This window comes from Xylona heveae (assembly GCF_001619985.1).
Source record: "Xylona heveae TC161 unplaced genomic scaffold L228scaffold_7, whole genome shotgun sequence".
Classification (NCBI taxonomy): Eukaryota; Fungi; Ascomycota; class Xylonomycetes; order Xylonales; family Xylonaceae; genus Xylona; species Xylona heveae.
Window position 1 is genome coordinate 1369970 of NW_017264199.1, and position 14189 is coordinate 1384158.

The following is a 14189-nucleotide window of genomic DNA, read 5'->3' on the forward strand; positions in this document are numbered from 1 at the left end:
GGTCCTCATCAGATATCGGTTGCAAAGACATGAAGGGGAAAAGATTGGGCGGATTGTTATGCTCAAAAGATGCCGTGCCCAGAAGGAAGGTGTTCGATAGCGCTTAGAAGATGAGCTTGAGTTCAAAGCCCGATGGCACGTCGTTGTCAGCGGAGCCAAGGTCGCCGTCCATTTGAGTGTCGTTGGCGTCCGAATTCCATTCACGTTTAATGGGTTGTCGGTCCGACCGAAGTTCAGCGACTTCAATCACCATGTCCTGGCCTTCAGGTAATTCTCGAATGACATCGTCATCGACCATAATTTGGAGGCCCTTTGGGTTGACGACAATCGCCCTCGCGACCTTTGTCGAGTCAATCATGCACTTGCTGGCCACAGTGTCGACAAAATCCTTGGCGGTACGTTGCATGAGATAAATAGCCCGATAGTAGTCATTCTCGAAAGGTTTTCCAGCAAGTTTCGGCTTAATGTAGAAACAAGCGACTACTAGGATGTCAGTAAAAGGAAGTTAACCAATCTAAGGTCAGAACATACCTGGCTTAACCTTTGGCTCTGATGGCGCCTGGTAAGACGCGTCAACTCCTAGCGCTTCGATCCAGCCAGTAAGCATATCCGAATCCTCGACTTGCGACTTTTGGATCTTGACCGGCAGTTGATCCGGAGGACTGGCAAGGTGCTGCGGATTTGATGACTGAAGATCTTTCGTTGCCATCTGGTGAAAGTTTCCCCATTCATTCGAATTTTCCCTTTGGATGAGCGGTGACGCCTGGTAACTTGAAGCGCGCCGTGCAGGCTGAGATTGGATGGAGTGGGAGCTTGGAGTCGGCGAAACCATAGACGAAGACTGTCCAGTACCCATCGTAGCAACGCTATGTCGGCGATCCCACTCGTGCTGGAGGCTCGCATGCTCCGCCTTGGTAAGCTCCCGATTTTCGCCACTCAATTGAACAGGGAACTTGTCGGGGTCGTCGCGCTCCTCGCCTTTGAGGTACAAGAGGCTAACTGGCCGGGTTGAAGTAAACATATCCTGCATGGCAGCGAGCTTGAAGTGCAGGTCATCCTCTACCGTCCGACCGCCAGTTGAGCTGGCTGAAGAAATGGACCAGGTTCGCTTGTGCTTAGGGACTTTCCCGGGCTTCGTCGACAAGGGAGGCTTTACGACCGAGCCAGCTCGTTTCTTCTTACCAAAATCCTTCATGCCGGCCTCGGCTTGCATGATTTGCTGCTTCAGTTTATCAATCGTCTTCTTGATATGTGCAACGTCGTTGGAAAGCTTGCGTTCGGCGCCGTGGTCCCGGAAGAGCTTCACCTTGCAGTAGCAGACTTCAAGTCCATTGTCAGGAGGCGGAGTGGGGCTGCCGAGCGAAAGGACTTCAGTCTTGGCGCACAAGCGTACGGGAATACCCTTGACACCTTTGGAATGACTAAAGTCGGTTGATAGAAAGTTGAATCGGACAGCAACGGTGCAGTCAGCTGGCGCGCCAGGCACAGCGGTCCATGTAACGGCAAAGCCATCGAACGAGGCGCTGTCGAGATCTACTCGGGGACGTCGCAGAGGGTCATCGCCGCCCTGGTTAGGATCCACATACTCCACTGCTTGCAGCCTGCCGCCTCTTTGGTGAGCCTCATTTGTGCCTCTCCCTTCCTTCCACAGTTGCCAGCAGGCTCCGGGTCGTTGCCGCTGCTGCTCTTCCTCAAAGGAAATTCTGATATAGGTTCGGTATCTAACCGGGCCTGGCACGGAGACGAGCGGAGCCGTATCCACAATGGACACCGAGTAGGCCTGGCCCTTGTTCAAGTAGGTTACCGGAATCTCCTCTGGATGGCGAATCATGGCAGTGGGCGCATTCAGAGTAACTTGGAATCGGAATCTAGAAGTTTTTGCGTTAGCGAACTGCAATCGCTGCCGTAGGCGTCTTGAGCGCACTCAAAAAAGAAAAAGAAAAAAGGAGGTCAACCCACTTTTCAATAGAAGATGATATGGCATCGGCGGCAGCAGTCAGTGAAGTCCCGTCGTATACCTGAGGGGGGTATCCAATGAGCGGCGACTGTTCCTGACCATCCGTGTCGATGCACATATCATCCATGGTGGGAGAAATCTCTTCCGGCAGGGGCCCCGTCTCGAAAGCACTGGGGTGTTGCGAGAAATGACTAGGAGCAAAGAGTTCTTGCGTCGCAAAAGGGTTCGGATTATGGAAGGTAGGCGCTTGCGTGGTCGGCGGTTGGAAAGTGCTGAACTCCACGGTGGATCCAGGATGAAGGCCACCTGCAGACGTGGGAAGGGATAGGGGCGTTCCAATTCCGATTCCTAAGGTCGGCGTATGAAGGTCTCCGGCTGTATTGTGGTATAGTGTGTTTGTACCACCAGGAGTGGGGGTATAGTATCCTGGAGGTTGGTTTGCAAAGGAAGCAAAAGCAAAGGAGTTGGGGTCCATGAGAGACGGCGTGAACCTCCAGGGCTCAAGCACTCCTCTTGGTGTCGGGTCTTGGTCTTTGATCTGTTCATCTTCCTCAAATACTCTAAAGTAGCAAAGAGTGGTCAGTAAAGGTCACGCAAGCATAGAAATCTTCTGTCATAGCCAAGGGAAGTGGAAGAGTCCGCAATACGGTCTTCGTTTCTCCAGGTGTGTCCGAACGAGAGGTGGACTACATACTTGGGATGCGCAGTCACTTCAAGGCTCGCGTCACCGAGCGCTGTTGTGACAGGCAAAGAACCACGAGCGCCAGTATTCGCAGGTCCTAGCTCAGGGAAGCTCTGTCTGAAGCTGGCGTACAGCTCGTCCGCCGGCTTCTGCGAGCTTGCTCTAAAATCAGGCGCCTTCGCGTCAGCCCAAGTCAACCAAAAGAAAAAAGAACAAAAAAAATATATATATAGTCGAAGGACGAGCCTTCCAAGATGAGATGGACTTTCTCATCTCCCAGCGCGATAGAGAATAGAAGAATGCAAGTACGACATACCTGTTTCGAAACATGGCGGCGATGGGTTAGGAAGCGCAGCTCAAATGTCTCGTATAAACATGCAGTATATCAAGAGGATGTGAGGGGAAATATCAGGCCATGACGGCGAAGGTGACCATAATTTACCGCGATACCAAAGAAAAAGAAAAAAACAATAAATATATAATAGTGAGAACAATGACAATAGTTGAAACGGCCGTTGGTACGAGAGGGAAGGTATGTCAGTCAAGTATTGTGCAGAGACGTGCCAGGAGGGTCAAGCCACAGGAGCGGGAAGAGGATGTGGCCGATGCTTATAGACAGGTCGGGGGTCCCTTTTGGGGGGGGGGGAGACGGGGTTTGCGTGTGGGGGGTGGACCCAGCAAGCCTATGAGGAAATCATCGGAGGGTCCGCCCGAAGTTTGGGTGACGGAAGCGCGAAAAAAAAGCTAGCTATCAGCGACCCATCTAGAGTGCGGGTCAAGCATGGAAAGTACAGTAGATCCTCCTCCTCTTCATCCCCCTTTTAGCACCATCCAGCAGAGCGCGCCGTCGCGGTTGACGGAGGGGGGCGTCTCTGGTGGTTGGACCACGGGGGATCGAACAAACGACAGGTGTGAATGTAGATTACGTATGTGTATAGGGCGTGCGCGACAAATGAGTGAATGAGTAAGAGAGAAAAGACGAAGAAAGAGCATTGGTACGAGATTGTTCACCAGGGAAGTCACAGTACAGCGGGTGGCTGTGATTGGGAATAGGTGTGCGGTAGATTCCATCATCTTGGGATGGGGGGGGAACCCAATTTGATGATTGCACGTACAGTAAACACTGACCACTGTTACTACGAACCACGACCCGTTACGCTGGGGTTGATGGGCGAAAGGGAAAGACCCTTGACATACTGTAGTCAGTCTATTGACAGGCCATCTGCCACGCCCCAACCACCTTGTACACACCCACACCACCTTGAGGGTCTGTCAGGATGTATCCATCTTAGAAGCCAGAACATCGCCCAAACGCGCAAAGGTCGAGAGATGGAAAGGAGGGAAGGAAATGAGGTGAGAGAGAACCCACCTACGTAGTAAGAAGCCGCGACGGGATATGGGCGCTGTAAACGAAGGACGAAGAGGGAAGGCGCGAGGAGAAGGGACAAAAGGAAGGAACCAACCTCAAAACAGAGAAATACCAGGATGCGGACACGAACTAAGGGACGGACAGACAGGGTCATGACACGCGACATGATTCCCCCCCCATCATCAACGATGCAGCTCGTTCACGCATGCCCGGCAACCCAATGCATGTTACTGTGTAGTACTTTCTTTACCCGTTCAGAACACACCAGGCCAGACCAGCCTGGCCTGAACCTGGGGGAATTGGTCACTCGTCACTCAATGCTTGCGCCTTCTTCTGCCCTGCCTGCCTTCTATGCGATATCCCAAGAGATATGCGGAAAGTGCAGCGCACCGCCTTCTCAATCTGTACATATGGTAAGTCCGATGATCGGGGCTCCGGTTTCTCTCGCGAGGGAGATTAGGTGTCTTCGCCAGTAGTAGACCAGTATCATTCTTCGTAAACATGGAACCCACGGCCTTGCGGTACGTCTAATACAGTAGGACCCTAGCTTACCTTGACCCTACTTCTTTTGTCCCTTACGGAGTAGGGGACCCTCTTGTCCTCGTCGGCAGAAACCTACTTTGGTGGCATCGACGTCAGTGCTGCTGGGGAAAAGAAGCCATTCAAATGCCGAGTTGGGAGAGTACGGAGGCAGTCGCCCGACAAATGAAAAGTCTTCCCAATCTTTATTATCATTCGTAGCGGCATGGCACAGAGCAGCACATCCCAAAAAAAGATGATGCAAAAGGGTCATGAGTGGAGAAGACTACACGCAAGCCACAGCCCGATTCGCCCTAGGAGGATCGTTCCCGAGACGAAAAAGGTCTCGTCTACTAAGGTCGTCGTCTCGAGCCCTTCAGCGTCATGGGATTTCCCTGGGACACCTAATGTGGAATAGTTTGAGGGTGGAAGCATGGGAAAGAAGAAAGGTGCGAAATGCGCGACCCCTAGTGCTAGTCCTGTGGGATCGTGCATGCGGCTTTAGAACGAAAATCACAATCCTTTCGGGTCGAAGCTACACCGCCGCTTGCCTGTCCGATCATCTGCTAAACTCTCATGGGCTGGTGCTGGTGGGATTCGGTTCGATCGGTAGACAAATTCGGTCTTCGTCCGGCTTGAAAGCGCAATGGTACGAACAAGGTACGAGAGTCGAGACCTGGCTTTGCCACCAATTATCGACCCATTTTGGCCGTAGCTGCACTGTAACGTTGTCGTACCATGTCCCCAGTCCGTCCCTCTGGTCAAATGAAGCAAAGCCACAGCTCCCTCATCCTGGTCCACCCCATACATTCACTAGGTACTCCGTATATTATCATTTGTTCCAACGGGGCGTCAGGGCCAAATTCCCCTATAGTCACGCCAATAGTCATTCGCCTTTCTCATTGACCTTCTTTCATTTTCCTTTGCCTTCTTCCCGGACACGGGATTTCCATTTGAACCGGTCATTTCACGCATATCAACGGTGGCACATAGTCGCACGAGTCTCAGAGTTAAAGGCCTTAGTTGCGTTCACGGCCACCCTTCGCTTGTGCATGACTTCGAGACGACCCCCTCATCGCAACGCTTATCACTTCCATGAAAGGCGAGCCCCTCATTAGCCACAGTGTGGCACGTGTATCAGATGTGGCGAATTATTGTGGCTGTGCCGTCCGACCCTCTTTTCCCCTCCATTCAGCTCGCTATTGACATGTAGATCCTTCCAAAATTGCGCATGCAACATTTGGGATCCATATTTTTACCATATCAATGCCAACATCGATTCGCCATTCTAGTATGGAGTACTCGTACATTGACGCGTCAAACCTTCGCCTTCGTCCTCTTGGCTTCTACTTCCCTTTTGATGATCCATCAGATTGTCACTTTTGACCTCCGACCTGGGTCTTGAGTTTTCAGAGGGCCTCTTCCCAAGCGAACTCGGGGCAATTGCCTCAGCATCTGAGTTAGGGCGCACCAAGAACCCTTGCTGAACGTCAGATAAGTCCCTAAAGGTGGGCCATCAAAACTTGACATGGTTAAGATGATGCGACTATGCTAGCAACCAGTCCTATTGGAGCAATGTCGGACTGTCATAACTCCACTGACGAAAGACATGCTGTCTGCGGATGAATATGGTAGAAGATGAAGTGTAATTGGCTAGGAGCCACGGTTCGACTCCGAGCGGGATTTTGAAAGAGGAATTTCCGCCAGGAAGCTGATTGGTTCCCATATCAGGTACAGTAGACGAGCACGGCGCAGAGGGGGACTGCCCCCTCAAAGAATTCCCGCCGTCAGTTTCTAAGACATCCAAATTTTTCCCACACGCGGCGTAAGACCATGAGCATTGCTGCCCGGGTCCAATTGTGATACGCCACCGATGCAAAGCAGCCCAAGGGAAATTTCTATATCTGTCCTATGTTTGGTGCTGGTGCCGACGTAGAGCGGGAATGATGAGCGCGTCGCGCAAACGACGTAGATAAAAAAAAAACGATCTGCCGCCAGATTCGCGATCCCCAGGTCACGTTTGACGTGGGAGCCGAAAGTTTAGCGCGCGACCGAACTGTCACTAGTCGAGGTCGCCTGAAACTTCGCGGTTCTCCTTTGGGGTGAAGGGAACTCTCGCTGGCTCTGGCTGGCTCTGGCTGGCTCTAGCTGAAATTGAAGGGACCATGGCCGAGGACTTAGCCAACCGGTGCCTTACCGACCTGGGGTAAGATACCGTTTTCCAGTATTGCTGTACCCAAGGCTCTCTCTTCTCTGCTTCGGGTCCCCCTTGCGCTTTACCGTACAGATAAATTAGATGATGAGTTCAAACCCTTTTACAAAATCCAAACCCGAAAACCCGGCCGATCTTTCCCCGGTATGAATCAGCGACCGGCATTACCGGAATGGCCAAAATTATGTTGACAGCGCAAGCACAAAGGCGGCCCTGCGTGGCAGATTCCTCGCGTCTCATCATCTGGTCGTCTTGGGGAAAGTCCAGGCGTATGTTTTGAGCCGAACAGTCCTCTGCAACTAGTGTCTCGTCGAGGTGTCCATCGCGTAATTCGTTGGTCAAAAGACCTTCGGACAGGGTTCATTGGAACAACAACGGCGCAGAACGTGCCAGAACGTCTCAATCAGTTTGGATGCCCACTTTGTGGTCAGAGCAATAACGTTGCCCTATTCCCCATTGAATTCCCTTTTGACTTCGCCACATGTGGCGCACTCCTGCCTTGTTTGCGTGGCTAGCACAGTGTGGCTAGAGTAGTGCGTTTGTCGACCCCGAGCTGTGGCTGTGCTCATGGGCTGGTGTGGTTGTTTTTCATCCTGCAAAACTGCATCAATGGGACAACGGAAAACCGTTAAATTGGCAACGATTGAAATTAGTCTCGGAATCAAAAGCCCCACCAACCCTAGTCTTGCCATTATCATGAGCGGCAATTTTCCCTCGAGACTTGCCAGCTGCTCTGGAGAAAGCCGTTCGACATGTTGGACGTGTTTGAAATAGCCGTAATATCAGATTGTCGATCGCCGCGGGTTCGGCTCTTCTTTCTTTCCCTTCTTTTAAGGCCAAGTGCTACTAAGTTGACTGGCGTAGAATTAAAAGAATAGCATTGTTTCAGCACCTGGGCATGACAGGTGCCACATATCCGGAGACGAGTGCGCTTACGGTGGAGCAGACCGCTGATTCATTATTATTCTAGCAGTACGGTAATGGTTGAAATTCAGCCTAGAGCGAGGATCGGCGCGCTGTGTTCTAATTTATTTTTTCTCGTTGCTCTCAATGAAATTTACGGCATCGGATCCACTAAAATACGGGCAATGCTTAAATGGAAATAATCTCGGAGCGGAAAGACGAACAGTGAGAGAAAAAGATATCCACCTTGGTGTTGGTCGTGCCTGGCGTTGATTTCAGTTAGACCTTTTCATGCCTTTTCTGTATTTTAAATTTTTTGCTTATCCTGTTATAGGGTTTTGTACATGCTCCGTAAACCGTTGATGACGGAATGACGACAACTGCTTCTCCTGAACTTGTTCCAAAGTATAGCCCAAAACTAAAGGGACAAAGACGGGCGTCCCTTGGAAGTGATATGAGTCCAAGTGAATTCTACTGTCTGTTTGTCCGCTTACGGGCCCGTCCGAGTAGAATCTCATCGAAAAAGCCGAGTAAAATGACATTCCGATGGGATCCACAAGTCTTACAATATAGCTAATTTGGTTCGGCTCGGCTTATAATCAGACTTCAGAATAGGGTTTTGTTTACAGGTTGTAATACACATGCACCATGTCATCAACACAAGTTCATGAAGTTTGTGTGCTGGTTCAATTTGTTTTGAAAGCATTCGAATTCCGCTCCCAAAAGAAACGGTGGTAAAATGAGACAGACAAAAAAAATTAGTTTATGATTAAAACAGGAAAAAAAAAAAAAAAAAAAAAAAAAAACCTAAGAGATAAGCAGATCGGGAGATCGGGAGATAGGGTGAAGAAAGTACAAAGGGGCGGGGAAAAGGAAAGGGAAAAAACCCCATACAACATCGAAGAAAATGCGTAGAGGTTTGTGTGAGGAGCCATCAAAATTTCCGGGAGTCAACACATGCAGCGCGGAGGCGGCAAGTTTTCTGCTGCATAATTATCGCAAGGGAGGCTTCTCCTGTTCAATCTTGTAGCAGTACCGCTCTGAATACAGCACATATTTCAATGAACTGGCATTTGTCTTTTGTCTTGATCTAATGTTGTCATCCCCCAACAGAAATCGAGAGTTGGAACACGTGATACGACATTTGAGTATCTCAGGTCATTACTTCCTTACCGCGAAAGCCATAACATCTCTTTTCTGGGTCCAATGAGCTCATTTTACATTCTATTAATAATGATGGCCGAACATGTCATGTGGTTTTCACAGGGATTATGCAGATTTGCTGGATCTCGCAATCGCATATACAATTTGTATAGGAGTACGCTTGAGAACGCTCTCCCGAGCAAGTCCCATGCCACATTAAGTGTCATTCAGTAAAGACAGAAAGCGATAACCATCGTCATCTGTGATTGCCTAGAGCTCTTAAAGTATTAATACTGGTGATACACTACGCACCAAGTCTATGAGAATGACGGTCCTCAGCAGCAGTTATAAAGAAAATAAATCTTGCCATTGAATTTATACAAACAAGCCAGCCACGGATGCTTATTTGACTACAACTGTGAAATGATTGAAGGAGCTGATCGTGTCGCTGTTGGTCGATATTGAGATCCCGTGGAAGGCTTATCGATTGGGCCTGAGGAGACGTCACTCACTCGCTCACCGCCCAGCTCGCCTACCAACACCGCAGGACTGCAAACCTGGCGCTCAACGCAACGACTCTTATCGTCTGAGATCTTTCACTTTTGCTTACTCAACGACCAAGAGTGTTCTTAAAATGGCCTCAACGTCGTCAGCAAATTCTGCTGCTCGGCCTTCAACGGCTTCGTCGGCCGGGAGCGCTTCCGAAGCCGCCGTTGCATCGCCGCCAAAAACGGCGGTTGAGAAGAACCCCGATGACGGCTCGAAATTGAAGACATTTGTATCAATTCTAAGAAAGTATGTCTGCTGACTTCCAAGTTTATCTCTGAATATCATATATGTCTCTCAGCAGGCAACAGCCACCTTCTGTCGCATTTCAACCTATCTTCACACCTCGAACGATGTCGTCATCGGAACAAGCTGACCAGGTGCTCTGGCGACTAGATTCATAGGTGTTGCCGATATAGCCTCTGTTCGATTTTCTCTTCCGGCTCAACTGCTTGAGCCTACTCCAAATCTTGGTAGATGCCCTCAACCATAGCGATGTCCACCTTCGACGGGCTAACGTCATGTCTAGAATACTGGGGTTACTTAGATAGACCCGAGACCTTCATAAGGTATTTAACAATCTGCTCCTATCCCAAGAAACGAGCAGAGTACTGACCAGATCACTCTAAAGCATGGCAGATTCAGATGATGAGCTTGGACGAATGCTGGCTGTTCTACGTTTCTGGTTTACCAAAGACTTGGTGAGAAGCATGATTCAATTTCATTGCAGGAAGATATCATGCTGACTGAACATGGTGCAGAAATACGTCAAAGGAAAGCCTTGCAAACCTTACAACTCCACGCTAGGAGAATTCTTCCGAGTACGTCTTCAAAGTCCCGAGTCCAACCAACCGTATCATACTAAATATAATGTTTAGTGCAATTGGGACGTAGAAGATTCTGGACCACTAACGGCGGACCCGTTGAAAGAACGACCAAGTACATCTTCGAACAGCGATCCCAAAAGACATGTTAAAGTTTCATACCTTACTGAACAAACATCGCACCATCCGCCAGTGTCCGCTTTCTACGTGGACTGCCCTGAAAAGGGCATCATTGCCCGGGGATTTGACCAACTTAGTGCAAAATTCACTGGGACGAGCATCAGAGTTGTCCCAGGTGCACATAATTTGGGGATTTTTGTTACTTTACAAAGTCGCGACAATGAACAATATCAACTTACACATCCTGCTGCTCATCTTGGCGGTTTCCTTCGAGGTACGTATCATAATGCTCACTTAAAAATAACTTAAATAAGAGGTTGTGCTGACTTCTACCTGCAGGCAGCCTCAGTGTGACCGTGAGCGACATTTGCTTTATCACATGCCCGAAGACGAAGATTAAAGTCATTCTTCATTACCTTGAAGAGGGTTGGCTTGGCAGGAATCAGCATAGGGTCGACGGCGTCGTTTTCAGATACGATCCTGAAAATGACACCAAGACCCGTATCAAGGATGTCCCAGAAAGTGATATACTTGCAAGACTAGACGGCTCGTGGCATGGCCAAATATTCTACACCATTGCCGGATCCACAGTGAGTATTCGTTGCATCGCCATTAGTCGAGCCCATCGTTTTGATAGCTAACTGTGCTGTTGCAGGAGAAACGATTGTTGATTGATATCTCACCACTGTGGCCGGCTCCCAAGATTATTCCTTCGACCGAGGATCAATTGCCGAACGAAAGTCGCATGTTCTGGGCGGGTGTAACAGACGCGATTGTCAACAAGGAGTACAGTAAGGCAACGCAGCTAAAGCAAGAACTTGAAGAGCGCCAGCGACAGAAAGCAGCCGACAGGAAAGCAAAGAATGAAGAATGGCAACCGCGATTCTTCACCGGTGCCGTGACCCCAGTCGGCCGACCAGAGCTCACAAAAGACGGCGAGGAAGCCCTCCGCGGTTTGCATGAAGGCAAATACCACCTCGAGCCGAATGCCGAATTAGGTGCATGATATCTCGGTTAGCTGTTAAAAAGCAGGTTGCTTCCAGCTAGCTGATTCACAACCTTGTATATCCAATCAATGACTGCTGCCGTCCGCGCTTTGGGAAATTCGATGACTGTCCACAGTCGTTTACATTTTGAGGATCATCTCGGATGACCGACCTCTCTCGCTTTACTACGCCTTTTCGATTTCTTTCCCTTTGTCATTCGGTGGGAATCATATGTACATTTCTTCACGCCCCTTTCTTTTATTCTTTTTGATTCTATATGCTTGGAGAGGAGAGATTGACATTGATGATGATTATGATAGATGAGCCAGTCCACAGATACAACATGCTTTGATAGGCTTTTATAATCAATTCAGATTTGGTTCGAGACACTTGTCTTATTCAAACAGCTCGTCTAGTTTTGAAAAGTATACTTGTCTGCATGGGTGCCCTTACAAACTGTGTTTTTCGCAGGGCATAATGGCAGATCTTGATTACATATGAACAAGGGATGTGTATGTCCGTATTACAAGCAGAATGCCGAAGAGTGCAAAGCTCTATGAAATGCCATTCTAGTATCTTTCAATACTTGATGCTATCTTGTATGTTATGAAAGTCGAACCTTCGATACTGTCAATCTCTGGGTACTGGGCTCGTCTTATCTGCTGGGTGTCTCCCTGCTCTTCTGTGACTGATTTGACTTCGGATAAAATTGTCCCGAGCAATGAATACTCTGAAGATGAATTCAGTGATCTCTATAAGCTGTCTAGTTGGTGAGGACTGAACATCACCAGCAATTACAGCTTCGAAGTATCCGTAATTCAGAGCACCTTGAATCATCCGTGATGTTAGGTTGCGATCCTCGAGCGTACATTGCTTGTCAACTTGAAGACGAAACGACGATCCATAAGAGTATTTCACATCTTGTGTAAGTGACACCCCTTATTGCCAAAAAAAAAAAAAAACAATAATCAGTCGCTAGCTGATGCAGTTGGTCGGAAAGATGATGCGTGTGAGCTTTCCAAAGAAAAAGCGCATATTTTCTGACATTTAAATGAAATTGAAGAAAAAATTAGTGTTCGATTGGAGGTGATAGACCGAAATACTGTGAAATAAGTCCCCCAGTTATTATTATCCTTGAAAAAGCTTCAGAAGCGATTCATTCGAGTGACCTTTCAAATTTCGCATCTTTCTGCCTTTTTGCGGCGGAACACCGTCTGCAGACGGCCTTGAGATTCCTGTCGCGTCTAATTCAGCTCCAGCAGTACCGCTAGAACCTGACGCCAGGTCTTTGCCGGCTTTGCGCTTCAATGATCTGGCGCTGTCTTCCGAATGTTTGTTATGTCGGTAAAAACAAAGGAAGCCCCATAACCATGGGTGGAATGCTTCATCCGTGCCAAAGAGAATACTCAGTGTAGGAGGTGCGGTCCGAAGATTTGGATCCTCAGAATACGTATTTAAAGATGAAGGGCAATCAGGGCAGCAGCATTGCCGGAGCATCTCAAACGCGGCCCTTGCAGCACCAGGATTGAAGAGCAATATCTCTAGGGCATTACATGGTTGTCGAGAAGGTACGTACACCGGACATGGGGTACGGGGTAAGTATTCATCTTCATATTGAGGCCGATTGTGAATACTGTCGGTCGGTTTAGGATAAAAGAGACCAAGGTCATCCTCTGTCAGACATTTCCAGCCCCATTTGTCTGCCTTGCGCTTGGTTTTTTGAGGCATTGCGGGGGAGAATTCAGAGACACAGAAGATATTCAGGACAGGAAACGCATTCAAGTAGTCGATGCATCGCGGCGTGAGCTCCCGCTGATGGCGCAGCTTAAGAACACGCAGCAATGGAAATGCACCCTCGTCGGCAGCGCAACGACTCCATGCTCGAATGATCCCGTCGTCGATGATTCCTTGGGAAGGAGCTCCCAGAGAGTAGGTCCTGGGACTGCAGATATTCAAAGTGCTAAGATTTTTAAGCTTGGCCAGCTGAACCATTTCAGCGCGAGAGAAATTTACGTGCGAGATGGTAAGGTGTGTAACGAACTCGAGACGCGGTGCTTCTATATAGCTAAAATATTCACAGAGTGGACGATCTGGGAGCGTAACGCGGTTATAATGATATCCAAAGATCGAAGTCTTAGGTTTCGGTCTTTCCCCAATCGGAACGACAGAGGGGCCCTGCTCGTCAGGGAACGCCTTTACAAACGTCGTCCACGCATGGAGACTGTCAACGTCCCTATGAGTAATCGTGAGTATGGATATGAGCAAATGAGCGATGACGACTCTCTGACGAATGATCCGAAGGGTTCAACAAGATGGGGAGCAATTGCGTCAAGAAGTGATGGAGATGTGGTTTAATCATGCCGTAGGGTAGCGTCCTCACATGTCTCGTATACAGTTCCAAATTTCCTTTGCGAAGTCAAGTGGCACACGCCTGAGAGCGTCGACTGTGAGGCGGTCTGTATTCAAAGCCAGAGTAGCAATCGCTGTCCGGCGGAGCGATGGCGCACCAGGCTCGCGGTTTTGCCTTCGACGAGAGCCATCCTTGCGGTTATCGGCAAAACTTCTAAAAGCCCAACGAGAATCAAAATTCCGTGCGCTTACGATCGTCTCGCGGTAGACTTGTCCATTCTGATCGTCATATCTGGTCGTCGATGGTTGATTAAGGATTGAAGCTAGAGAGTACCTGGAGTCACTTCGAGACATTTTTCTATCGATGTATGGCACTCAACGACGACTCCTCCCGACTGACAAGTATTCAGTGACTTTGGATGTCGCAAGCTTCTTGAAGAGATCTCAGTGTGATCATAATGCTCTAAATCAAAGCACTCAGGAAGGTATAAACATGGCGATTCTAGCTGGACACTCGTCGATAATGTCGTAATTACGGCAGGACAAACGTCGAATCGTACGCCCGTCATAGGCTCAAGT

General features: G+C 49.0%; 3 protein-coding genes across 3 annotated transcripts; 1 reads left to right on the top strand and 2 right to left on the bottom strand.

Moving 5' to 3' along the window:
- Window positions 1–103: 103 nt before the first annotated feature.
- Window positions 104–2969, bottom strand: L228DRAFT_269369 (hypothetical protein; the record flags this gene model as incomplete). The annotated part of the gene is made up of 5 exons (XM_018335267.1): window positions 104–480; window positions 532–1868; window positions 1960–2517; window positions 2652–2801; window positions 2956–2969. 5 exons carry the CDS (start codon window positions 2967–2969, stop codon window positions 104–106), a joined length of 2436 nt encoding a protein of 811 aa, XP_018187479.1.
- A 6744-nt stretch (window positions 2970–9713) lies between these two features.
- L228DRAFT_211946 (hypothetical protein) lies at window positions 9714–11281 on the top strand (the record flags this gene model as incomplete). Its single annotated transcript, XM_018329919.1, has 7 exons — window positions 9714–9804; window positions 9861–9900; window positions 9963–10032; window positions 10093–10152; window positions 10210–10549; window positions 10615–10865; window positions 10931–11281. Coding segments are annotated over 7 exons (1203 nt in total), but the record flags the coding sequence as incomplete, so codon positions are not given.
- Window positions 11282–12389: 1108 nt separating this feature from the next.
- On the bottom strand, window positions 12390–13253 carry L228DRAFT_239852 (hypothetical protein; the record flags this gene model as incomplete). Its single annotated transcript, XM_018331186.1, has 1 exon — window positions 12390–13253. One exon carries the CDS (start codon window positions 13251–13253, stop codon window positions 12390–12392), a length of 864 nt encoding a protein of 287 aa, XP_018187481.1.
- Between the last annotated feature and the right edge of the window lie 936 nt (window positions 13254–14189).